Source organism: Poromitra crassiceps, assembly GCF_964638095.1.
Source record: "Poromitra crassiceps genome assembly, chromosome: 8".
Taxonomy (NCBI): domain Eukaryota; kingdom Metazoa; phylum Chordata; class Actinopteri; order Beryciformes; family Melamphaidae; genus Poromitra; species Poromitra crassiceps.
In genome coordinates, this window is record NC_139629.1 from 15,307,022 (window position 1) to 15,334,986 (window position 27,965).

Sequence of the window (27,965 nt, forward strand, 5' to 3'; positions counted from 1 at the left end):
CTGGCTCGCTGGATAAGTCCTCTTTGTTATTGTGATTTGGATATTGGAGTCCTGCAGTATGTTCACTGGCCATTGTCACTGCTGGATGATTGCACAGATATGGAGTTGCGTGGATATTTATTTGGCTCGGCTGATGCATAAAGGTGGGTTACAGTCTTCTCAATACGTTAACGGAATGTTACCAACATCCAGCTGTGATAGCAGCTCCTAGCTACTGTAGCTAGCTAACACTACAATCTGAACCAACCGTCAACATCAAACGTTAGCCAAGGGCTCATATGACATTAGCCTCATCGCGAGACTCTTCAGTCATTCTTCCTTCGCGTTGAGGCTATCTGGGTGGAAGCAGCATGGTGGACTTTTAGCTCTCTCATTGGTGCCGACTGCCGACCACTGAGCTATATAGCTAAATACCAGAGCCGTGTAAGAAGAGTTGCGACATCTCCATTCACTCCAATGGACCTTTTTTTTTTTTACTCTCAAGAGTTCCAGGAAGTAAGGTGCTGGATTAAGCAGCACTGTCGAGTTGCGGCAAAATGAACAGTTTGTGTTGTCCTTTGAAAGGCCTTTTTTTTCTTGAATCAAATTATACATTATCAGCTTTATTTTACCATGCAAAAGTAGCCGAGACGAGACCCATTCCTGGCTGTTCATTGGCTAATGAGTCTTGCATTTTGGTCGTCTGCTGACGCCACTCTCTCTCTAGAGAGGACACTGGTGCCGACCATTTCAGTCGGTGCCGGATGGAAATCCCATTCCGCTCCCTGCAAGCTCTGCATTGGCTCCGACCCCCTCTGACTGCGGCTGCGACGATATTTGGATTTCCTTTCCACACCCCCGTGTTGAATCTGTATGCCTCTGTTGCTGTACGTGTCGAATCTGCTGAGCTCAAATGCCTGCGCTGCTGCCTTTGAAACAATAACAACAGCAGTTGTTACACGCTGAAAACGATTGATGTGGATTATGCAATGAAGCAGCCTGCATGGTACGTTCGTTCGGTGGATGGCTGTAAAGAGCCTTTTTCCCCTCTAGTCCACAATAGAAAGCGTCCCGGGCTGGGAGAGTCTGGCAAGCGAGACTAGCCCCGTTATGACTCTTTCCGTGTAGACTATGCTACCCTACAAGAGTCCCGTATGCATACATAGACTTGCCTGCGACTCTCGCTCTCAAACTGTCTAAATCAGTGATACGCACGTATTTACAAGGGTCACAGAAACATTTCAAAGCCACATACTTGAGCAGAAGGCTTCATTGCTTCTCGACGGAGGTGTGCTGGTGATATTATTTTTCCGGGTTAGAGCTCCCAGCTGTCACAGCGCTCAACAGCGCCACTCTGGTCAAAAGCTCAGTAAAAAATAATGTCACCACCAGCACCAAATTCCGATAAAAAGAGGCATTTATGAGCAGAACCCTTCTGCTCAAGTATGTGGCTTTGAAATGTTTCTGTAAATAGTAATACGTGCGTATCGCTGATTTAGACAGCTTGGGAGCGAGAGTCGCAGGCAAGTCTATGTATGTATACGCGACTCTTGTAGGGTAGCATAGTCTACACGGAAAGAGTCATAACGGGGCTATCTCAGGCTGAGATAGCCCCGTTATGACTCTCACCACACGCACCATGTCAGACACTTTATGATGGAATTGGCGACTAACGTTTCTTGGCGCAGGTGACAGAGCATGTAACGTAACGTTATTTGAAGACCTTCAAACAAGCAATAAGCTAGCTCAGTCTAGAAACGGGGACCAGCTGGTTTTATAGTTGCTTAGATGCAGTCCTGCAGTGGGTTGCATTGATTTGCCCTTGTAGCTCCAATCTTCATGTTGAAATTGTCAACACAGCTCTGTGTTCACAGTGTAAATACTCAAGGCAGTCAAACAGGTTTTGTTGTTGTTGTTTTTTACTATAATGTAGGCCTGCACGATATGAGGAAAATCTGCGATGTGCGATAACATTGTTCAATATAGCGATGACGATACGACTTGCGATAAATAAACAAATATTAAAGTATGCATATATTAGCTACACAGTTCCTATGTCTTTCTGCTTTAATAATCCTAACATGATAGGCCCCAAACATAGCCTATGCCCACTGAATAAAGACATGAAATACACACTGACTCTAGCTGAAACTACACACAGCATGTTTGGGCTTTGGCAGAGGGGCGGAGCGCACTGTTGCAAGGGAAAGGTGTATGCTGGATTTACAACACAAGACAAAATGATCAGATGCTGAGTGGGAATGCATGATGCATGTAAATAAAAACCACTTTTGTTATTCATTGCGTTTCAGGCAGTCTTTGCGATGTGTTTATTGCGCATGTTCATATGCAATGACGATGAAAATACGATTAATTGTGCAGCCCTACTATAATGCATGTGTTTATTGGTCAATATAGAAGTCTTCAAAGATGGATTTATGTGCAGAATCATTGATACATGTAGCTACAAATTAATCTATCAAAAGAGTGCCATAGAAAACACTCAAAACATCAGACCAAAACTGTCATAAATCTACAGCAGCAACCATGAGACAGGACTTTCACCATCTAACGTCATCTCTAGCCTCCAGGGTGAGCCACTTCACAGCCAGGGGTTTGAGGCCGGTCTAGGGGGGTTGAAACTGAATGAGTGACAGGTCGTAGCACCAATGAGAGAGCGATTCGAAAAATGGGCTGGGCCTCCCCTGTCGTCTGATCGCAAAGTCGTTACTGTTTGGGGAAGACTGAATCCACCACTGGCCAATCACTGGCCAAATGAACAGTTCACTTCCGACCCCAGCTGGCTGAGGGAAAGCAGCATGCAGTAACGTAGTGTATCCGCCATGGGTCTGGCGTTGAGACTAGGGTGAGGGTGATCACTGGCGTTGGCAACTGGGCATGCCACAAAAATATGAAGTCACAATGTGAAGTATAGGGCCTATATATCATTATCTATGTTTACTCAGGGGAAGAAGAAAAACAAGCCAAAAATCAAAAAATATATTCCCTCAGTGTGCTTTGAATAACTAATTTACTGTTTAAAGATAGGGGGAGGTAAATAGATAAATGGGAAGAATTTTTAGGTCCCCTTTTGGCATTTTTGGACTCGCCTGATTGTATCAATAATCAATATATAGATGGTTAGTCTCTTGTCTGTTAGTTTCTGTTTTGTCATTTTTTGTTTTGTTTTTCTCTTTGTTTTTCTCATGTCCTTTGTGGATGAATTTGTATTGTATTTGTATTTGCCTCTGTCGGGTGTGATGCAACCCCGCCCCCCCTTTCCCGCAGGTGTGTGTGAGTGATGTAGTCCCCTGGGGCCAGTTGCACCAAGTTGTCTTACGACTGGTCTTAAGCTACGCCAGTCGTAACTTTACGACCTAACAGCTACGCCGGTTGCACCAAGAGGGCTTAAGCCTTCTTTTCACTACGCCCAGGCGAAACTCTTACGCCTGGTCAGGAGGAGGCGTACAGACACTTGCCTGCCTGTAACAGAGATCTCCATGTCTATCAGCGGAGACCTGCTGTAATTGAGTCCTTACCGTCCTCATCGTCGTAACGTCGCCTTCGAAGCATGACGTTAGATTATAACGAACTAGTTGTGTGGCTTAGGCTTCCCAAATGTTGAGGGTCGTTTTTTAGAATTTAATACATAGAATTGGGAACGTTACATTAAATTTCATTCAGACTGCCTGGCACTAATCGCTGCCATTTTCCCCCTGGAGCTTCCACAGGAGGAGGGGGGTGGGAGGAGGGAGGGTGTAGTGACGCACATACAGTAGTGGGTGACGCACCGTGACGGCGCGAGGCACATTTTTGGGCCAATCGGGGCACATTCCCCGGCAATTCACATGGACGCGCATTGCTACGACCAGCGTAGTTAAGACCAGATGTAAGCCCTATTGGTGCAACAGGCGTAAATCCACTCTAAAGACTGGTCTTAACTAAGACCGACGTAGGAGTTACGGCCAGGCATAGTTAAGACCACTTGGTGCAACCGGCCCCTGGTGGTTACAGGATATTTGACTTAAGTACAGTATATGCTACAATGTGATATATACCGTAATTTCCGCACTATAAGCCGCGACTTTTTCCCCATTTTTCGGCCCTGCGGCTTATATAACGGTGCGGCTTATCTATGGATTTTTTCAGCAAACGGCCACTCGGGGACCTCCAAAATCTATGGATTTTACAGGTTACACAGCTTCATCTGCACATCATTTGGCGGAAATCAACCGGCATCACGTGATCGCACGGTGAACATGGCGCTCAGCTAGACAGCTGCTACACCAGACCAAACAATATGTTTTAGCGATCTGATCTAAAATGAATAAGGTGACCAGAACCAACTGAATAACTTTAAAGAGTGGGGCGAATGTCTGCTGGAAGAAGCACATGACTGAAAACCAGTAAGCAGAAAGAAAAAGACGAAGCAATCACCGCCATGAATGAGGAAATGACTCACCTGCTGGAGGCTGGACATACACCGGCTTGGGCTAAACTTTTACTCCGTGAAACACTATCGATTAAGTCTGACATCGCTCAGAGGTTTGAGCAGCTTGAAAACAAGTTTGAAAACGTGCAGAAGTCCATCCACTCACTCACTAAAGAAAATAAGGCAACCGTGAACAGAGTTTCTAATGCGGAAAAGCGCATCAGCACACTGGAGGACAAAAACAACACAGTGAGTCCGAAAATGGATAAAATGCAAAAACAAATCGAAACCCTGCACACGCAGGTTGATGACTTAATCAGCAGGAGTAAAAGAAATAACATTCGCCTGATCAATGTAAAAGAGGGAGCTGAGATTGGTGACATGGACGCTTTCCTTGGCAAAATCCTGTGTTACATCCTGGACCTGAAGGAAGGCGAGAAACCACCAGAGGTGGACAGGGCACACCGGGCGCCTCGGCCACGTCCAGACCCCGGCCTGCCACCGAGGGCCATCTTCATCCGCCTACTCCGCTGGCCCGACCGTCAACTCATCCTCCAGGCTGCGGGGAAGAAGCCCCTCACCTGGGAGGGTACGCGCTTTTTCGTCCGGCAGGACCTCTCCGCGTTGGTGCAACAGAAACGCGCAACATACAACAGCATCATCGAAAAGGTTAAAGTCAATGGATATCGCTTTGGCGTACTGTACCCAGCGAGACTCGTCATAACCATTGATGGACAGCGGCGGAACGAGAGCTCAAAGTGAAACTGCCGAATATCTTTTGAGTTGGACTGGTCAATAGTACTGTGAGTAACTAAAATAAAAAAATAAAAAACGGAATTCTCTCTTCTTTAGCACTCTTTCTAACTATAAATCCACTTCTGTTTTAATTTCCTCTCTTGCCCTCTTTTCACCACACCGCGGACACTGTGTGCACTGTAAAAAAAACACAGGTGGTGTTGTGTTATGTTGTTTTGTTGAAATGTTAATAAATGGGAGCTTCCTCAAACAGCCATCTCTTTCCCGACAATCCCCTCTGTGCACGAACCCTTACATATGGTAATTAAACATTAAAACACCTGCGGCTTATAGTCCGGTGCGGCTTATATATGTAACAAACAGTCAATTTTGCTGCTGCGGCTTATACTCAGGTGCGCCTTATAGTGCGGAAATTACGGTAATGTATTTTTATGTTGACTTAAACTTGTGATAGTACATGGTTTAAAGACTCCAAACTTTGATGTCATTGCAGTGCACTATTGCCAGCCTGCCGCAACCACGTAATGACTCTTAACTCTTCCCAAACAGGCAAGCACACATCTCCCATCATGGAGCAGAGAAAATAACCCACAGAACGAGAAGATAACCTGCTCTCCACTCGTCATCAACCCAAGGATTTAACCCTCTTACAGGGAGACTGGAAGGGGGGAGAAAGGGAGAGAGACAGAGGGGGAGACTGGAAGAAGAACCACCCAAAGCGCTACAAGCCAAACTCTTCTTAACAAGAAGAAATGGCTTTCTTAGACAACCCGGCCATTATTTTGGCCCACATCCGCCAGTCTCATGTGACCAGCGACGACACGGGCATGTGTGAGATGGTGCTAATCGACCAAGACGTGGACCTGGAGAGGTGCCAGCCGGCTGTGGTGCCTGGCAGCAGCTGCGGGTCGGTGGGTTCTGGCTCCCTGAGCGACGGGGGCAGCAGCCTGGGGGACAGTCACGGATGCACTGACCTCTCCCAGTCTATGGACATCACCTCAAGCTGGGACTTTGGCATCCGCCGGCGCTCCAACACAGGTAGGCTGGTCCTCAGGTGGGCCAGTCCTCAGGGTCTGGCTGGTCTGCAGGACAAACTTTCTACCAGGCAGACCGCACCCCTTCCCCTATAGAATACCGCAGGGATGACGTATTTTTGTCGGCCAACCCACAAGTCATGCACTTCCTGGTTCCCTCGTCTCAAAGTCAATATGGCTCTTGTATGGGGATTTTGGTTAAATGCCTGAAATAAGGCGTGTGGTTAACGTTTATGAAATGGCAAACAAATCAGGACCGCTTTTATGACTTTTGAAGCGTAAATGCAATTTAAAAAAAAATTGAAAGTTGTCCTCATTTGTGAAGATTTTCTTGCTGAGCACACAGTTTGCTGTTCCATAAACTTGTGTTAACCACAGCCCTTATTCCAGGCATTTAACCAAAATCCCCATACAAAAATCCCATTGACTTTGAGACGAGGGAACACCCAGGTCTTCCGGACTCATTCCTGTGGGACTCTATAGAGAGCCGCAGGAACGAGTCCAGAAATCATCGATGCTATTGCTAACAGTCCTGGTTCTTCACTGTTTTCGCCTATGGGAGTTTTGAATGGGTTTTTGGCGCGATGCTTCTAATAATCTCTCTGGGCAATGCTGGCTTAATCAAACGCGAACCAGTGTTTAGTAATGTCATCTTCACACATGAGGACCACTTTTATGAGTTTTGAAGCTTTTACATGCCGTTAAAAGGGCGGCTAGCTAGCAAACGGCTAAATGAGACTACACTGTTGAGTCGATGGGGATATATGTAAGGGATAATGTATATTGAGGCGGTGATTACGGGGGAAATAATGACCGACAGGTGATGATTGAGCCCGACGCGCAGCGGAGGGCTTAATGATTCACCTGAAGGTCATTATTTCCCAGTAATCACCGCCTCAATATACATTATCCCGCTTAGAACACGGCCTACAACTAAATCATTCAATAATCTGACAAAAATAATTATTCAAATAGATTTTTTAATAGCGTTTTCAACGGCAAAGCGGTTTCATTCGTAATTGGCACACAAGACACCACAGCTGCAACTGGTTGGCCTAATTAGTAGTGTCTGCTGACAAAAAGCTCTTATCAACTGATTAATCCAGGTGTGGCAGAGCAGCGGTCGGTTGTCGAGAAATAATGACCGGTGAATATTGTTGATTGACCAATCAGAATCGAGTATTCGAGAGAGCCGTGTTCTAAGCGTCAATAATGTCACCACTTCAAAGGACGAACACGGAAATTATCTTTCCCTCACCTGGTTCAGCCCGTTCAGTCCGGGGTAATCAGTGCACACATCAACAACAGTCCAGGTTGAGCGCTGACGTGACGTGGAAGCCTATGCGACAGTGTGTAGTTCTGGATTAGCTTAGCTCGAGCTTTTTACTTCTAGGGCATTTACGCTACAAAACTCATGAAAGTGGTCCTCATGTGTGAAGATTATCCGACTGAACTCTGGTTCGCGTTTGATTAAGCTTGCGTTGCCCAGAGACCTTATTTGAAGCATGGCGGCAAAAACCCATTCAAAAATTCCATAGACAGAAACAGTGAAGAACCAGGAAGTCCGGGACTTCCACGTTCTGACTTCAAGAATACGTCATCCTTGCAGCTCTCTATTGGAGGGGGCGGTTAGAAAGCATGTTCTGCTGTTTGTCTGTAGGGGATTGTCTGTTTGTCTGTGGGGGTTTGTCTGTTTGTCTGTGAGGGTTTGTCTGTTTGTCCGTGAGGGTTTGTGTGTCAAATCTGGGTCAGTGGGTTTACCGAGGCACGAGACAAATTGGGTGCTATTGGAGGATGCAGCAACAACGCAACAGGTTGTTGCTGCACAGGTGGAAAGCATGGGGTTAGATAACCCTCGGGCTCGTCTATGTTGTGTGTCAACACTACACTAATGAAGAGCCCTTCATTGGTCTAGCCACAATTACTTTGGAAATCTGTGTCGGGCATTACACTCACCTTATTTCTGCACTTTGAAGTCACAGGTAGGGTCGCATGGGGGAACCTTATTATATCGGAAGCCTAGTTGCTCCAAAAAGTGAGTGGTTATTCTTTTAAAAGACAAAGATTGACGAGAATTGGCTAGTTGTCTAGGAAAACTGAATGGCGGATGAAATCCCATGGAGAGGGAGAGGGGGTGACTTTGGCACTCAGGCAGCCAGACCTGAGCCAGACTACATTAGCCACGTTAGCATCGTTAGCGTAGCATCCCGAATGGAGCCGAGATGGCCCAGGGAACAGTAGACAGAATATCACCTTTTCTTCATGCAAGTCTTGAAACCTTTTCGTTGTGGCTGAGTGTTGCTTTAATATAGACAGTTTAAGACCATTTCTACTACGTTTCTACCAGGGAGCTTCTGGGTGGTACTGTCGACACGCTGAGCGGTTGTTCTCCATGCGTAAGTGCGCAACAGCTACGGCAACGTCACATGGACAAACGTGTTGCTCTTAAAGATGCAGGCGCTGGTAAAAACAATGGAAAACATAATTTTAAGACAAGATTGTAAATAAAGAATTTTCATCTTTCAATAATAAAAGTCGATCTTGGTAATAACAGGGCCTAAAATTCGGCGCGGGATTGCGAAAATTGCACGTAATTTCGGCAATTCCCGCAGATTTGTAATTTATAATGCGGGAGAAGTCCTGCAATTGTTTGCACGCCGATGTCTATATGTTAAGCCGACGGTGCGGAACGAACGTTGCTGAATACGAACGACTGATCGGACACATTAGACGGCGGACTGTTAGCTGAACATTACCTCAGGCAGCGGTGTAGCCTCCCGGCTCGGAATGCAGCGAACCGCTTGTTGTGACCAAACATCCCCGCATTCAAAGCGCTTCATACTCCCAGAGTTTTTATATGGATTGGATTACGCCATCGTAATCCATATAAAAACCTTCAAGTTTTACCTGAAATGAAACGTCCAGGTTTTGTGTCGGTCGGTGGCTCCAAAAACAGCGGCTAACGTTACGGCGGTTAACCTGGAGCTAACGTTAAATTGCGGGCAGGGTAAGTCCCTCTATAAACCATAATATCTGTGTCGTTTCACCTTTTGATTGAGAAACGCTTCCACCTGATTAAAGAAAACGTAATATTTTATGTAAATGAAATTGAAAGCTTTGCTTGTGATTTGTTTGAGGAAATTATCTCATACCCAATAATACCTGTATGTGCACATGTCTTAGCGTAGGATGGCAGTGTGTGGGCCCGGTGTTATTGTTATGTGTGCAAGCCTGATTCAGATTTTGTACGTTTTTCATAATAACATGCTTAGTAACCTGAAGGGTTTACACAAGCCCAGAGTTCAGTCTGAAGGTTAATCAACATAACAAAAATCATCAAATGAGTACCGTAAGCTATATTTCAATGGGAGCAGGGTCACGTGACCTTGAATGAAAATGAGTGTGAAAGTGTTCTAAGCCACATGTGTGGGTAGTTAATTCTGATGGTAAATTACTAAATTGGGTGTTTTGGTGAAGAAGGGGGAGTCCTAAGGTGGGTATGGAGGTAAGGTGGAGTGCTGCTGGTGGGTATGGAGGTAAGGTGGAGTGCTGCTGGTGGGTATGGAGGTAAGGTGGAGTGCTGCTGGTGGGTATGGAGGTAAGGTGGAGTGCTGCTGGTGGGTATGGAGGTAAGGTGGAGTGCTGCTGGTGGGTTTGGTTCTGGGTCAAAACGCTGCAAGTCTTTTTCTATGAGAAGTGACTGAATGTCTCATCAGGACTCCAACAGGACAGGCGTGAGAAAGCCGGGGTGGCCGGTAAGATCCCAACAGCAAGCAAGAAAACCATGTCCTCCAAGTTCACTTCATGTCTCATAATGACACTTTGTCACCTCTTACAATTCACATTTTTATGAAGTATGAATGGGCTCATTTGATGTGGGCCCTTATTGTTGCGTGCATGTTTTGAGTGACCTCTGCCAAGGAGGTGAGTGATGTTTTCCGGACTGTTTGTCTGTTGTTTGTTAGCAGGAAAAACGACCGGTCAGATGTTCATGAAACCTCGTGGAAGGGTGTAGCACGGGGCTACAGGAAGAACACGCTACATTTTGGCGCCGGTTCGGCGAAGGAGGCGGGGCTAGGGAAAAGGGGCCGTTGAGAGGGATAGGAAGGTCGTAGAGAGTCGGGTTTCGAGGCGTGGCTAGGGGCATGTGGTCGTAGAGAGTCGGGTTTGGAGGCGTGGCTAGGGGGAGTGGCTAGGGGCATGTGGGTTCTGTGGTGGGGGCGGGTCAAGGAAGGCTGGGGAAAAGGGGCCATCACAGCTAGGGATAGGATTATCCTAGAGCAGAGGTTCTCAAATGTTTTTCAGCCAAGGACCCCTTACAAGATAGAAAATATACCGGGGACCCCCTCATTCTGATTTGTGATTTTGGTCTAAGCTTAATTGTTTCCGAGGTAACGTGCTTCACTTTTAAATTGATAGGTTTGTTAGATTAGAATGTAATCCATGAACCATTTTAGATTTAAAGCATAAAATCTTTTCATTGAACTATGAAGCTTTTTCCCCCAAAAAATAAAGTTTTTATTTTTATTTTCCTGAAAACTTTTCGCGGACCCCCTTGCAAAGTGCCACGGACCCCTAGGGGTCCCCGGACCCCCATTTCAGAACCACCGTCCTAGAGAATCTGGATTCGAGGGGTGGGTTGGGGGACTGGCTAGCTAGGGGATGTTGGATGGTGGTGGGAGGGGGCGGGGCTAGGGAAAAGGTGCCATAGCTAGGGATAGGAAGGTCATAGAGAGTCAGGGTTTGAGGGGGGAGTGGCTCGGGGGATGTGGGTGTGTCAGGGTTCTGATCCGACTCACAAAATGTGCATATCATAGCAGACTTGAGTATTGCCTTGGCGGGGGTCTGAGCTCTCTGAGTGCATTTCTAGTTGTGTCTTTATTCGGTGGGTCACGTCAGTCTGCTGTGTGTGCATGGCAACAATCTTGACTTGATGGTCACCGGCATGGACATATTATAATATGTCCATGGTCACCGGTGTTTACTTGCCCATCCAGCCCTCTGCTCTTTGAAGTGTACTGCAAATACACTGAAAGTGAATGTGTTTGGACAGCAATGTACAACGGACGGCAATAAAATGGTATTTTGATGGTGTGATTTACTAGCAAATTTATTGTAACCTAATGTTAACCATTTATATTTTCATTAGTCACCATATACAAGTCACTATATCCTTTTGATTGTTAAGAAGCATTGCTATTTGTGGGCTTGATGGAGTGTTGCAGACTTTGTCTTCTTCTTTTCCAGCACAGAGACTTGAAAGGCTCAGGAAGGAACGGCAGAACCAAATCAAATGCAAAAACATTCAGTGGAAGGAGAGGTCATCCTCACAATCAGGTAATGACCAAATTCCAATCATGGAAGTTGGAAACTCTCGTTAGTGTTTTGCATGCACCTGTGTTTACCCTGTCTTTTAGACACAAAATGGCCCCCCTGAGAAGGGTCTATAACTGAGAGGACAGAGGACATAAGCTAGGTTCCAAACTTTTCCCTAGAAACACAATTCTGTGAAAACCGTCAGTTGTAGGGTAAAAGTTTGACCTACCTAGCAACAGTAACTATGTGAGGGCAGGACCTAGGATTGGTTGACACAACAAGCCTAATAGGCCCAAAAAAGGTTTTCGAAGGATTTATATGCAAATTGTTGCACTTATGTGAGTTTAATGGAAACCGTCAGTAGCTGGATACTTCAACAGTTAAGGAACTTGTTAATAAAGCAGTGTTTTGTGCATCATGTTTTGGTCCTCATGCTTCCTGTTCAGTGGACGACCTTGGCTCTCTGTTTGAAAAGCGGGACTTGAGAGAGCGTCCGCGCACAACAGGTACTAAATCCACCCTGTCCCTCCGGCTGGAGCAGTGTCCCCAGCAGCTCAACAACCCCTTCAATGAATACTCCAAATTTGACGGCAAGGTGCGTTATTCCAGACGTTGCTCTAATGGGCCTTTTTCACAGCAGCCATTTTGTGTCTAAAAAGCCGAGTAAACACAGCTGCAACCAAAACATTAATGACGTCCCCCACCACTGGAACACCTAATGGATTGGAAGTTGGAAACCCTCAATGTTTTGGTTGCACCTGTGTTTACTCTGCCTTTTAGACACACAATGGCCGCTGTGAAAAAGGTCCATTGTCGATTAAATTATGTCTGCCTTGGTTTTGACATTATTTGATTTGAAAGCATTTCTACAGTTTATTTTTTTGTGCACATTTTAACTCATTGAGTGCCAGCCACTTTTGGAGAACGGACGCTCCCAGTGCCAGAGTTTCAGAGCGTTTTCAGTGATTTCTCGAGGCCCACAGAATATTGTGTGATATTACTATGTAAACACCGAACACGCACAAAGAACGAGCTGACTCTATTGTATCATCAGCAAAAAAAAGTTTATTGATACCATTTTCCGTTCTTTAGTTATGAGCCGGAGAAGATAGGTTGTTTTGAGCAAAAACATGCGTTTCAAATTAGAAGCTGAGATATTCCGCCTTTTGTGAACTGAAGCATTTCAAGCACATTCACTGACTCTGAAGATAATATTTTCTGATGTAATGACGTGGTGTAGTTGTGTGGTGCCCTGCGTGCCCCACCCCCCTCTCCCCCCCTCAGCTGCAAACTCCTCCCCACACTAACACACAGCCTAACACGCACCCAGTCTATTTTCGGAGTGCTCCGTTTTTGTGCGCCGGCTCCCAGCGCGACACGGAAAAGCTAAACCGGACTGCTGAGAATGGTTTGGCCCTTCGGCATCGGGTGCTGCTTTTCTGGCGGCTAATCGTGTGGAGAAACTATGCAGACAGACAGTCAGAGGCAGAGGGGCTCAGTTGTGGGCGCGGATTGACTGCTGTTCGCAGCCAACGTCAGCTCCAGACAGAGCAATCTATATGGCTCTGGCTGCAGCATGAGCGGTTTCTCTTTCATCACGGGGCTTTTTCCTGCTGTTTTCCGCACCTTTCTCTAATCTGGAGTGCACTGTCGCCACCTAATGAGTCCGTAAAATAGGTTATACACCTTCAATAGCTACAATATTTGTACAGGAGATGCCTGAGGCTTTGATCCACGTCCCACCGTCAAAAAACGCAATTGACGAACATACTCGTCCTTGGCACTCTACGTTAGTATCTGAATTGACGAACATACTCGTCCTTGGCACTCAATGAGTTAATATTGTTTCATCTCTGCACAGGAATCAAAATATATCCTTGAGTCCAGTAACCCCTAGGCTATTGCTGACCATGTTAACATACTCACTGTCTCCCTCATCTCTTGCTTAGGGCCACATTGGTACAACCGCGACCAAAAAGATAGACGTCTACCTCTCCATGCAGATGGCCCAGGAGAAGCTGCATCCAATGACGGTGGTGACCATCGCCAACGCCCGTGTCCATGATCTCATTGGGCTCATTTGTTGGCAGTATACCAGTGAAGGACGAGAACCCAAACTCAAGTGAGTACACACACAATGCACACATTCACATGGATACATCAAGTGCATACACACACAATCAAATGAGTACACACTAGGGGTGTCACGGTACACAAAAGTCACGGTTCGGTACGTACCTCGGTTTTGGGGTCACGGTTCGGTACGAATACGGTACAACGGGGGGGAAAAGCAACAAATCCCAAATTCAGTTTTTTTCCCTTTGTATTTTTCTGAATTCTGCTTTTTATGCTAATTTTACCATCAGAAATAGTGTCTAATAAGTGGGAATGAATAAATGTCCACTATTTAATAAGATCTAGGCAATCCACACAAAATGGTTTTACTCTAGAGCAGTGATTTTCAAAGTGTGGGGTGCGCCTCCCTCTCAGATGTGTATTCCAGTTGTTTGACAGGGCAAAGGCATTTCCCCCCACTTTAAATCTTTATTGTACACAAGTTTGTAAACAGAGCGCATGTGTGGAGTAGCCTAATACTCCCACCAACCCCTCCCCCTGTTGTATTTGTTTTATGTAGCATTTGCTATTGATGTGTTTGATTTAAGCACTAATTTGGAATCCTATCTAAAAGCGGCCACTAGGCGGCAGTATTTCTTTAGTCAACGTCAAAATACCTACATGTTCAGTAGAAGAAGAATAAAACTGCAGAAGAAGAACAACGTTGAGATTGACAGCAAGCCTGTTACTACAGCAATGCTGTAATGACTGAGATCGTTCAGTAAACACCAATCATTTGTTTTATAATTGTTTCCGTTTGTTTATTTATGTTGTAAGAAGTTGTAGTTACTGTTGAAAGATATAATACCCCCACTGTCTTTCCCAGTAAGTATGGGAAAGAACCCTGTCAGCGCCCTTAATGGATGCGAGTTTTGTTTACCATAATGATTACGTTCGGTCATCTAAAGGATTATTGGAACATGACAAGCAGTCATCCCCTCTTCCTCACCGCATCTTGCTTGTCATCCCACGCGATGTAAGTTGCTTGTTTACAAGTTAACAGCTTTGTCAGTGTTATGTAACGTTTAGCCGCTTCTTCTGTGGCATTTAATTCAATTCAATTCAATGGCGTTCAAACAGCGTTAAGGTGCTTCTGGATTTGACGTATTTGTCGTGTCGTTTGACGTACCGTGAAACGACGTACCGTGAACTCACGGGACGAATGCATGTACCGCGACACCCCTAGTACACACACAATGCACACATTCACATGGATACATCATAATCAAATGAGTACACACACAATGCACACATTCCCATGCATACATCAAACTCAAGTAGGAGTAGTGGAGAAAAGTGTTGGGCAGAGATCTTGTGTTGTGGATGTAGTAAGTAAGTAATCTTTATTTGTATAGCACTTTTCAAAACGTTACAAAGTGCTTCACACAACAAGATAAGAGATTATACATACTGAGGAGTATAAAAATAGATACCCCATAATAAAACCAAAAAGGAACAATCAAATAATGCTGATAAAATAAACTCATTAAAACGACAATAAAAACGACAGTAAAACAATGAGAATATGCAGATAGAAAACAAATAAAAACAAAGAGATAGCATAATTAAGAGAAAGCATGCCTGTAAAAGTATGTTTTAAGAAGAGATTTAAAAGAAACTACAGAGTTTGCTAGCCTGATAGCCTCGGGAAGGGTGTATGGAGTGTATAGTGTATGGAGACCTGTGTGCATGTTTTGGGCATTGGGTGCCATTTCTGTTCCTATGCGCTCTCTCGTCCTGCAGCAGCACACATCCCCATCCTCCCCTCCCCCGCCTGCTCTAATCAGCCAAAAAACACTGACCTTCTCCTTATGTATGATACAACGATCACTCATGTCTAGAAGGGTAAAACCGGTGAATACCCTGCCCTGATATACCGGCCGTGGTCCAGACTTAATGTTTAGAAATGGCTTATGTGTCTGTGTTTTGACCCCTTCCCACAGTGAGAATGTGAACGTGTACTGCCTGCACATTGTGTCATCAATCTGTATGTGTTTGTGTTTTGACCCCTTCCCACAGTGAGAATGTGATCGTGTACTGCCTGCACATTGTGTCATCAATCTGTATGTGTTTGTGTATTGACCCCTTCCCACAGTGAGAATGTGATCGCGTACTGCCTGCACATTGTGTCATCAATCTGTATGTGTTTGTGTATTGACCCCTTCCCACAGTGAGAATGTGATCGCGTACTGCCTGCACATTGCGGAGGACGATGGCGAGGTGGACACGGACTTCCCACCGCTGGACTCCAACGAGCCCATCCACAAGTTTGGCTTCAGCACGCTGGCCCTGGTGGAGAAATACTCCTCCCCTGGCCTGGCCTCCAAACAGTCCCTTTTCGTCAGGATGTGAGTGATACCATCTACCCATCTTTGGAGAACATTGCGTTCGAAAACATTGTCTTGAGTTTTATTTGCGTGCTCGCCCAGCAAGAAATGCGAAATGAGCGCGCAAAGTGTGTATTATTTCTACAACAAATACAAATAGGCATTATACAATTTAGAAACATCATACTGCCTACCCGTGTGTGTGCCATCAGTGCAGAGCGGATTTTAAAATACTGTATACGTACCACTAAGGCGTAGTCTTTTACATGGCCGACCCGGGATCGAATCCGACCTGTGGTCCTTTGTCACATGTCATCCCCTCTCTCTCTCCCCACTTTTCCTGTCTATCTACTGTCCTGTCGAATAAAGGCAAAATGCACCAATAAATCATGAAAAGAAAAAGAAAATTGGGACCCATTGCAATCAGTGAAACCCCCCCCCCTCCCCCATTTTTCTTCCATTTTCTCCTGTCCCTGTCATTGCTCCACCAGCCGCTTCTTTTCACCTGACAGCGAGCAGTTTCACCGACATAGCTTGCATGGCCTGCAGCTATACTGTACATACTTGAAGGGAGAAGTAAAGAAAGGAAGTCAACAGCATATCAACCTCAGTCCTTTATTCATACTATTAATCACAATTATGTGATGCCACGTTTCTCAAATGGGTGTACGCTTACCCCTAGGGGCACGTGGGGGTACTACAGGGGGTGCTTGTGTCGAGGCAATCAATCAATAAACAATCAATCAATAATTTTCACTCACACTTGAGAGAAAGGGGAAAATGAAAAATGTTAAGAATAAGTCATGAAAATAAGTGAAACGTTAAAATAAATCTGCTGAGGAGGCACTAATTGCTACTCTTTCACTCCATTTCTGATTTTGTAATGTTATATTCTTCAAAAGGTGGGTTATCATTCATTTATTGCATTATGCTTAATATGCTATATAGTTTTCTCTTGCCGTTTTCTAAGCAAATGTTGTAGTTGGATAAAGGAGTACTTGGATTCAGAACTCGGGGAAAGGGGGTACTGAAGCCAACTAAGTTTGAGAGCCACTGGTGTAATGTATGTAACATTACCTGCAACATAAAATACAATTTCAACTTTCGCCAAAGCTTATTTCCAACATTGTCCTCCCTCCTTCTTTCTTTCTTTCTTTCTTTCTCACTTTTGTCTCTGACAGAAATGCTGCCCATGGCTTCTCTCTGATCCCAGTGGACAGCCTGAAGGTAACGATGAAGGAGATTCTCCAGAAAGCGCTGAAGAAGAGGAAAGGCTCGCAGAAAGGCTCAGGTAAGGCAATGTCTGTGACAACGTGAACTCAGAGGTCACAGGTAGGCTTGCCGCAGTAGTTGGTGTTACCGGTAGATAGACCTTTACATGACTTCAGACAGTCCCTCCAGGAAATTGTGGTTTTGCGATCGCAATAATTAAAGCAAATTCAATCAATCTCCAATAGACGATATCTCCGCAAAAATGGCTAAACAGGTTCCTCAACTTGCAATTTTTGCCAGCAGTTCTACTGCAAAAAACACACACAAAATGTTGCAAATTGCATTGAAATTTTTGAGAAAAGTTGCCATGAGGAGGTAGTTGGGGGAAGGGGGGGGTGTTGCATTTTTTCCCCTCAACTTGCTATTTTTGCCATCAGTGATGTCAGTCTGTCTATGTGAGTAATTGTGATGTCATCAGTGATGTCACTCGAGCAATTGTGATGTCATCAGAGATGTCACTCTGTCTGTGAGCAATTGTGATGTCCTAACCCCCCTGAAATTGCTCAAAGTTGGCCTAATAATCAAAATCCAAACCGTACAATTGATTGTATTCATTGAATAAATGATTTCTTGAATTGTACAATAGGCTCAGACAAATATGGGGCGGCTGTGGCACAGGAGGTGGAGCGCGTCAACCACGAATCGCTTTGGGATCAAAGAGGTTGATCCCCGCTTCCAACATCCCCTTACCCAAGTGTCCTTGGGCAAGATACTGAACCTCATTGTCAGCACCCTGCGTGGTAGCTTGCTGCCATCGATGTGTCAATGTTTGTGTGAATGGGTGAATGTACCTGCTCATTGAAAAGCACTATATAAATGCAAGCCATTTACCGTTTACAAATGTTGTTTTCGATTAGGGTGTTTTGAGAGCGGGACTTGTGTGGGACCCTTACGTCACCTCACAACTTGGTTTTCACTTCTGTCTGAGAGCCAAGTCATAAACAAAAAACAAAACGAAAAACGGATTTCATATGGCCCTATGAATCATTGTTATTCACAAACCTCATACATGAGCATAAACTAGGTTTGGTATATGGATATTGTGATATGAGAGTAGATATAGTCATAGATTTTAATCATTTTAATAGCCATAGTGAGTACCGTAAATTCCGCACTATAAGGCGCACCGGAGTATAAGCCGCACCCGCAAAATTGACTGTTTGTTACATATATAAGCTGCACCGGACTATAAGCTGCGGGTGTTTTAATATATATATTTTTTTTTTTTATTGTGTTTTAATGTTTAATTACCATATGTAAGGGTTCATGCACAGAGGGGATTGTCGGGAAAGAGATGGCTGTTTGAGGAAGCTCCCATTTATTAACATTTCAACAAAACAACATAACACAACACCACCTGTGTTTTTTTTTACAGTGCACACAGTGTCCGTGGTGTGGTGAAAAGAGGGCAAGAGAGGAAATTAAAACAGAAGTGGATTTATAGTTAGAAAGAGTGCTAAAAAAGAGAGATTTTTTTTTTTTTTTTTTTTTTTTGTGGAAAAAATCCATAGATAAGCCGCACCGTTATATAAGCCGCAGGGGCCAAAAAAGCCCAAAAAACGGGGAAAAAGCCGCGGCTTATAGTCCGGAATTTACGGTAATCATATAATTAGACTTTGTGCATTATGCAGTGCAGCGATCACATCAATAGCAGAAAATGAAGCAAAGAGAAAACAATCTCAAATGATAAAGCCTAAAGTGAAAGTCCTTTAAGTGGCATAATGGGGGGTAGGGGATAATGTTGGTGGGATAATGTCCATGTAAATGTCCAGTAAAAGTCGTTAGGTGATATATAATGTTGAGTTGAGTTGAGAATACTTTATTTATCCCCAAGGGGCAATTCAGTTTCTACAGTTCACACTGTTGCAGGTAAACATATTGTATCTCAGTCCTGTCACAGGATACAAAATACATACATACACAGGAAGGGAAATAAGAAAGGAGCTCAGTGTGATCAAACCGAGATAATGCATTTTGGTTCCTCGTGTCCTTCAGCATCCATGTGGGGATAGTATCCGTGGGTTAATGTCCATGGGGGGGGGGGGGGGGGGGTGGGTCCTGGTTTTAAAGGCTACATTACAGTAAAATGATGTCATTTTCTGATCTTACCAGCCTGTTCAAGCTGGTCTATGATTTGCCTCTACCCACTTAGTCATTATATCCATCATTATATATCATGATCCATGATTCCAGCTGTTATAATTCATCCTCTATGTGGTTTTCCAGTTGGGACGCCTCCATCAGTTCTGTTTCCTCTGTGGGTTGCGATTGCCTATCTGAGTCTGTTTCCTCTGCAGTCTTCTCCTCGGTGGGCGGTGCCCCACCCGGCTGCACTTCCTCGGTGGGCGGTGCCCCACCCGGCTGCACTTCCTCGGTGGGCGGTGCCCCACCCGGCTGCAGTGCCCCACCCGGCTGCACTTCCTCGTTGGGCGGTGCCCCACCCGGCTGCAGTGCCCCACCCGGCTGCACTTCCTCGGTGGGCGGTGCCCCACCCGGCTGCACTTCCTCGGTGGGCGGTGCCCCACCCGGCTGCACTTCCTTGGAGGGCGGTCCACCACCCGGCTGCAGTGCCCCACCCGGCTGCACTTCCTCGTTGGGCGGTGCCCCACCCGGCTGCAGTGCCCCACCCGGCTGCACTTCCTCGTTGGGCGGTCCACCACCCGGCTGCAGTGCCCCACCCGGCTGCAGTGCCCCACCCGGCTGCAGTGCCCCACCCGGCTGCACTTCCTCGTTGGGCGGTCCACCACCCGGCTGCAGTGCCCCACCCGGCTGCAGTGCCCCACCCGGCTGCACTTCCTCGTTGGGCGGTCCACCACCCGGCTGCAGTGCCCCACCCGGCTGCACTTCCTCGTTGGGCGGTGCCCCACCCGGCTGCACTTCCTCGGTGGGCGGTGCCCCACCCGGCTGCACTTCCTCGTTGGGCGGTGCCCCACCCAGCTGCACTTCCTCGGTGGGCGGTGCCCCACCCGGCTGCACTTCCTCGGTGGGCGGTGCCCCACCCGGCTGCACTTCCTCGTTGGGCGGTGCCCCACCCAGCTGCACTTCCTCGGTGGGCGGTGCCCCACCCGGCTGCACTTCCTCGGTGGGCGGTGCCCCACCCGGCTGCACTTCCTCGGTGGGCAGTGCCCCACCCGGCTGCACTTCCTCAGTGTTTTGGCTGTTTTTGTCTGTGCCTTTCTCCTGGAACATGGCCGTGTACAGGGTCTTGAGCTGAGACAGCTTGCCCCTCAGTTTCTTGGTGGTGGCCCAGTAGCCATCCTGGTCCATCCAGGCCGACGCTTGGCTCAGCTTGGCCGTGATCTGCTCCTTCTCCTCCGCCGACACCAGCAGCTGGTACTCCTCCTGGGACAGCTTGTCCTGTGTCTCAAAGAGAAGTGCCTCCAGACTGTTGAGAGTCTTCTCCCTCTCCTGTTTATCCAGGTCTCTGTCCGTCAGGGCCTGGAGCTTCTTTTTAGAGGAGGCGATATCTTCCGCGGTGAGGTCGAGGATGTCGTGGATGACGAGCTCCACGGCAACATCTTCAGAAATCTCAGAATCTGAGGAATCGCCTCCAAACATGGTGGAAATTGTGTTTCCCAATTTTGTTAATGTGGATTCCTCTTCCTTCTTCTCCACAGTGGTTTCAAAGACTGACTCAACCTGGCCCAGCAGGAGTATGCCGCTCTCGTCCATGTTGAAGTGGGCCTTGATGCCCTTCGCCTCAGCATCGGAGTGCCTCTGGAAGCTGCTGCCCACGCCAGACAGCTTGACTGTAGCCAGGTTCGGAGAGCCAAACACGCTGAGCTCCTCCTGTCCCAGGAAGCTGAGGTCACCATAGTTTATTTCGAAAGTGAAGTCGTCGACGTGGTGGTTGAAGGTGATGACTTTGCGCTGGGGGTAGGGCGCCATCCTGTGGAAGAGGATGTGCTTGTTGTGCTTCAGGCTTTTCCTCCCCTCCTCCTCTGTCTCGCGGGGGAACTCCACCTCAATGGGGAACACGGCAGCATCTCGCACCAGGAAGGGCTGGACCTTAAAGGCCTTGCTGAGGGCGGCGGCCTGGTACACGGCGCCCATGACTGCTGCCTCATCGGCATTGATGTTCTTCCTCAGCTCCTCTTTGCCCACAGCCTTGAGCAGCACTTCCTGAACCTTGGGGACACGAGTGGAGCCGCCGACTAAGATCACCTGTTCGATGTCACCCAGACTCATCCCTGAGGAGGCGAGGGCGTCGTGCACTGGGCGGGGCACCCGCTCCAACAGATCAGCGCACAGGGCTTCAAATTCGGCCCGGGTCACCTTGGATTTGAAGTCGATGTCATCCATCAGGCCTTCCACCTGGGCCACAAAGTCGACGTTGGCGCTCAGCACCGTCTTGAGCCTCTGAGCCTCTTTGAGCAGCTTGGCCATGGCCTGGTGGTTCAACCTCACGTCCTTCTCGCTCTTCTTCTGCTGGTTGAACAGCTTGGCCAGGTGGTCGCGGAGGCGCAGGTCCATCTGGAAGCCGCCCAGCCCGCGGTCAAAGCCCACACCTCGGATCTGCAGCTGCGGCTGGGTGCCCCGCTCCTTGGTCTTGACGGTCTGGTATGTCACGATGGTCGCCGTGGTGCTGACAGAGCCCATGTCATAAAACATCACGTTCTTGGGCGTGCCATCAATGTCTCTCCTCCTGAAGATGCCGTAGTTCAGAGCCACAGCCGTGTTGTCGTTGATGAGCTGCAGGACCTTCACGCCCCCCATTTGGGCCGCCTGCAGCACGGCCCTGCGCTCTGCCTGGTTGAAGAAGGCTGGGACGGTGATCACCGCGCCTTTCACCGTTTGTTCTGCAAAGTCGTCAGCCAGTCCGCGAGAATAGTTCAGCACCATCCCAAGCAGCTCCTCAGTTGTGTACTGGACCTCTTCAGAGATTTTAAAGTACGGCGTGCCTCTGACTGGGTCCTCCAGAAGCTGGTGCTCGGGGAAGTGCATCTGGTAGAGCGCCACTTGTGGGTTTCCATGCTTCTTGCCCAGGAGGCTTTGCAGGTGCCTGTACACAACCTTGGGGGTCTTCACTGACACTCCTAACGCACCTTCTCCAAAAAGCCGCTCGTTTTCCTTTAGGCATACGGCTATGGGCGTTTTCCTCCTCGACTCCTTATTGAGAGCGATCTCCATTGGCACACCAGGTTTCACTATTGCTACTTTCATCCACTCACTGCCCAAGTCAACTGACATGACGGCTACAGAAGCTGTGTGAGAAGGCAACATCGCCAGAACAAGGCAGAAGAGAGCACTCAAAGCCAGCTTCCTCCTCATGGTGACCTTTCCTTGGCCAGCATAAACAAAACTGTGAAGGGGACAAACTGATGATAACTGTCCGCCCTGATGATATCATTAGTGATGTCATTGGTGATGTCACTGGAACAATTGTGATGTCATCATGATGATGTCATCAGTGATGTCACTATAGCAAATATAGTGACTATAACAATTGTGATGTCATCGGTGATGTCATCAGTGAGTGATGTCATCAGTTATGATATAATAAGTGATGTCATCGGCCGATGACATTTATATCAAATTCGTCACATCACATTATATCCACATTACTGATGATTAGTTATCAAAAATCAAATTTTTTGGTCAAGATGTTGTGATGTTCGATTTTGTTCATATTGCCCAGCCCTAGCATAAACACTAGCCATTTTTAAATAGTTACATTAGTCCCACTTCTGCCACCATGTATAAATTATTTGTTAAACAAGTGCAGATTCGCAATAGCTACGACCAGAGACAGACCCTTTCCGGGTGAGCTGGGCATAGCTGTCAGTAGAGATGGGCCCTTTCCGGGTGAGCTGGGTGTAGCTGACAGTAGAGACAGACCCTTTCCGGGTGAGCTGGGTGTAGCTGACAGTAGAGACAGACTCTCTGTGCAAGCCGGGCATAGCTGTCAGTAGAGACAGCGGGTGTGTCTGTCTGCTGACTGTCTTGTTTGCCCTCAGGGCCCATGTATCGTCTGGAGAGGCAGACAGAGCCTAACGTGGCCGTGGACCTGGACTGTACTCTGGAGAGCCAGAACACCCTGGAGTTCTGCCTGGTCAGAGAGAACAGTAAGTATCATCTCAGCACCACTCCACCAGCACCGACACATATTCTCAATTTATCAGAGATGGGAAGTAACTTAAGTACAAATACTTTGTTACTGTACTTGAGTAGGATTTTCTGGTATCTGTACCTTACTAAGTATTTACTTTTCTGACTTTTTACTTTCACTCCCTACATTTTAACACAGATATTTGTGCTTTTTACTCCTTACATTTTCAAAACAGGCTTCTGGTAGGAAATGCATGTTGCATCATGATAATACTTTGAATTGAATTCAACTTAATTGTAACGTATCAGAGATTAATAGAATAATATCGAATACATGCTATATATTGTTCTGTATCAAATTTTAATTGTGCTCCTAAAATTCTTTATGTGCTCCTAACTTTTTCAACTCAGTAGCACATGTGTTCCTTGGGAAAATGGTAAGCGTCGAGCCCTGGTACCAATACGCACCTATGTGACCTACTACCAGCTTCACTTAATACCCCGAGAGGAGTTGTAGATTTAACAGTTTGAGACAATACTTCTCACCTACAGAGATGGGGACTCATGATTTGGACTCAAGTCACAGTTTGAACTGCTTGAGACTTGACTTGATGCATGAAGAGAAGACTTGAGAGTTGACTTGGGTTCTGGTGACTTGGGACGTGACTCTGACTTGTACTTTGATGACCTGAAAAGGTTTCTAAACTCAAGTCTTGACTTGAGATCTTGTGTTTGGGTGAATGATTATCTCCCCCCCCCCCCCCCCCATCTCTTTTTTCCTCTGTCTCTGTCTCCCTCTCCAGGCTCCAGGGGTGAGGAGAGCTCAGAAGAAGACCCTCCTATTGACATAACCACAGTCCAGGACATGCTGAGCAGCCACCACTACAAGTCCTTCAAGATCAGCATGATTCACAAGCTGCGTTTCACCACAGATGTCCAGCTAGGTCAGTGATCCACAAGCTGCGTTTCACCACAGACGTCCAGCTAGGTTAGTGATTCACAAGCTGTGTTTCACCACAGACGTCCAGCTTAGGTCAGTGATTCACAAGCTGTGTTTCACCACAGACGTCCAGCTTAGGTCAGTGATTCACAAGCTGTGTTTCACCACAGACGTCCAGCTAGGTCAGTGATTCACAAGCTGTGTTTCACCACAGACGTCCAGCTTAGGTTAGTGATTCACAAGCTGTGTTTCACCACAGACGTCCAGCTTAGGTTAGTGATTCACAAGCTGTGTTTCACCACACACGTCCAGCTTAGGTTAGTGATTCACAAGCTGTGTTTCACCACAGACGTCCAGCTTAGGTCAGTGATCCACAAGCAGCGTTTCTTTTCCAGTCATAAATTGATGCACATCCTTCTCTCAGGCATCTCAGGAGAGAAAGTGGAGATCGATCCAGTCACCAATCAGAAAGCCAGCACCAAGTTCTGGATCCGTCAGAAACCCATCTCCATCGACTCGGACCACCTGTGTGCCTGCGACCTCGTGGAGGAGAGGAGCCCCAGTAAGTGCATGCCCTGAGTAGAGCTGTCACTTTTTCCAAAAATAAAGTTCCTACAAACTTTTAATTGCCCCCCAATTTGTTCGAATATATCCGAAGTGAATTGGTTAATTCCTCTCTGGGTCTTTGATAAACAAAATCTATCCAACAGCCCTGACCGTCGTTGTGACTACTTTCTAGTTGAGTTGCTATTTAGACTGTAAACAGTGGAGCACGGACGCGGAAAAGAAAGTGACGGTGGCAGGAGAGGCGCGCTGTACAGGAAGCTGGGAAAAAAGTTAGGGCTGTCCCAGAGTCTATTTTTCCAATAAAAATAGACTCTGGGTTCCCAGATTGAGCCGGAGGTAACACGGGGGATCGAACCTGCGACCCTCGTCTTAATATAGTATGCAGAGAAGGGCTGCACTACCCAGACGCCCTGTAATGTCTATTCCTGTCTCATTACAAACGTCTCTTCCTTGTCTTGCAGGTCATGCAATATTTAAGTTCACCTATCTTAGCAACCATGACTACAAGCCTCTCTACTTTGAATCTGATGCTGCTACCGTCAATGAAATTGTGCTTAAGGTAAGTTCTTGCTGTGCCCTGTACCTCACACAGGCTAAGCACTTCACAAGTACTTCATACACGACCTACACTCCAAGTAAAGGCTACTGAGCAACACACTTTCCTATTGACTTGTGCTAAGAGTTGATGATAGAGACACTGCGTAATGCGTCATCATTCAGAAACCACGCCCAAAACGGGGGGAAACAGAAACCCCCCCTTCCAATCCTGGCGTTCTCCTATGTCGCGTGCATGGTTGCGTGTTGCACAAAAAGATCGTATATACGGAAGATGAAGACTCCAACTTACTTCCTTGACAGCTAGATCCACATTTTTCTTCTTGCCAATTCTCAATGGCTTCCTTGTTTTGCTCAGGAGTACAAAAAAACTTTAACTGGCGATTCTTTACATTTGTTGTCTGCGCAGCCCACCACACAACAGCTTTTAGCTATGTTTCATTCAAGGAAAATTACGCTGGTCAATGGGAGTGAACAGAGCGATTTCCCCCGTGATGTGATGGGCGTGGCCTATTTCATGCAGTATCTCTATATTAATATGGAGCCCAATTAATTGCGCTAAATAGATGGGTGAAGTATTCTATTAAAATGTAAATGAACCATTACCAGTATTATTTGTTATTGTGAGACCGATGATGGGGAGGAAGCTGCTATAGTGTTCTCTGAGAATCTGGTAAGCTTAAAGGAACACTCCGCCGATTTAAATAAAATCGGCTGAAACATGACAAAAAAAGGAGAGAAAATAAGCTGGGTTGTATGTGTGTTATGCCACTGCCAGCTGTGTGGTGGATAGTCAAACATAACTGCTCATTCAAACTGACAAATCACAAAACTCCAAACCATAGGATAACTGGGTCATGAAGAAATAGCAGTCCACTTCGTGTTATGCAAAACTTCCCTGGGCACGGACCATTCTCGAGACCACCTTTTCAACGACCCAGGGCCGGTTCACTGGTGTTCTCTCTGATCAGACAAACCGGACTTCAAGGCCAAGTGTGCTTGGAACCTGATATGAAAGTGACCTTCCTGACATTTTCTCCATTTCCAATTTTCAGGTCAACTATATTCTGGAGTCGCGGGCCAGCACCTCGCGGGCCGATTACTTCGCCCAGAAGCAACGCAAACTGAGCCGGCGGACCAGCTTCAGCTTCCAGAAGGAGAAGAAGAGCGGCCAGTAGAGAGACTCAAAGACCCCGTTTACACCTGGCATTAAAATGTGTTTTGGCTGATCCGATTGCAGTCAGATAGTGCTTGACAGGTACAGGTACACATTGAGGACGGATTGTGATCTGATCGGCCAAACCACCTCCGGACGGGGTCAGGGACGCATTGTAACCACATTGAACACAAGTGTAAATGCAAATGTGTTCTCAATCTACATACAACAGTCGCCGCTGTTTTTCTGCTGTTCTACGATGCCTGATCCCATCGCAATCGGATCTCAATGTGGACAGTGGATACACATTAATACCAGGTGTAAATGTAATCCGGTTAATGTGGTCAAGCGCTATCCCATTGCAATCTGATTACCCAAAACACATTTTAATGCCAGGTGTAAATGGCCTCTAAGCCGTTCAGCCACTGTTCATTTGCACAGAGGGACAGGCACACACAGACGAGGCCTGACGGTCTCTTCCAGAGACACTGGTCCCACCGGAGCGATCGCACCAAACTAAATGGGAAGGAGAGACAGAGACTGACACAGGAAGTCAGAGACAGAGCAATGGGAGAAAGTGGGAGAGGAAGACGCTTCCTGATGTCAGTTGAGCAAGGCAGTACTCGCCTCGCAAACTCCTACAAGCTAAGACATTCTCTCCAGTCTTCTCTTTTTCAGAATGTGAAGACGTGTCACAAGACAGACTCAATGTTCCTTTTTCTAAAAGAGACAACAGAAATGTGTGATTGACTGAGGGTTTGGGCTGTAATGTCACTCTTAAATGTCCACTGCCTCTGAATTGAAGTTCCTTTTTCTGTAGGATGGATATGTATAGCTCCAACAACTTGATCATATGTGACAACAAGAGACAAATAAATCAGATCTGCGTACTGAATCCTTGTTTCTTTTTGTCCTTGAAAGCCCCTTCAGTCAGTGTTTCTACCTGTTAAACCTTTATTTTTCAAATGTCCTATGAGCGCCTGCTATAGACGGTTTCAACTTGACAACATAAACATTCTAAATGTGTGTGTGTGTGTGTGTGTGTGTGAGAGAGAGAGAGACTCGGAGAGATTTTGAGTTTGGATTTGAAGGAGCTTTTTGATATGAGTGTTCCATAGTACAGCACCTCTGTAGCGTATTGAAAATTGCTGGGTTAGAGTCAGCACAGAATTCAGATAAAAAGAGGCATTTATGAGCAGCATTGAGCTTTCAAACCCCGCATCGAGCGGGGGTTGGGTGGATAAGGGACTCTGGAGGGGAGATGATAACGTCATATACCGGCAAGAGTGACGGAGGGGCTAGGGGGGAACGGGCACTGCACTAGTTTAACAAATTATTTAAACTTAATTTACAACTTTACAATGATTGATATGACTGTTGATTCTTCAAACTCTCACTGATCTCATCATCCCTACTGCTCTCATCTGAACAGTCATGAAGTGTGAGCTCCTGCACTTCCCACTCAGCC

The 27,965-nt window shown here is 46.6% G+C and overlaps 1 protein-coding gene and 1 pseudogene across 3 annotated transcripts; one reads left to right on the top strand and one right to left on the bottom strand.

The window, feature by feature from the left end:
- On the top strand, positions 1-27,379 carry mapkap1 (MAPK associated protein 1). Of its 2 annotated transcripts, XM_083642154.1 has the most exons (13): positions 1-143; positions 5,717-6,205; positions 9,918-9,956; positions 11,449-11,538; positions 11,964-12,112; positions 13,467-13,639; positions 15,804-15,980; positions 17,141-17,250; positions 23,189-23,296; positions 24,083-24,223; positions 24,644-24,781; positions 25,248-25,345; positions 26,397-27,379. In XM_083642154.1, exons 2-13 carry the CDS (start codon positions 5,920-5,922, stop codon positions 26,517-26,519), a joined length of 1,632 nt encoding a protein of 543 aa, XP_083498280.1. In that variant the 5' UTR covers positions 1-143; positions 5,717-5,919; the 3' UTR covers positions 26,520-27,379. The 2 variants fall into 2 exon arrangements, with proteins under 2 accessions (XP_083498280.1, XP_083498281.1); XM_083642155.1 differs by lacking the exon at positions 9,918-9,956.
- Positions 19,428-22,502, bottom strand: LOC310781543 (hypoxia up-regulated protein 1 pseudogene; annotated as a pseudogene). The gene has a single exon. The product of its transcript is annotated as a hypoxia up-regulated protein 1 pseudogene (transcript).
- Positions 27,380-27,965: the final 586 nt, after the last annotated feature.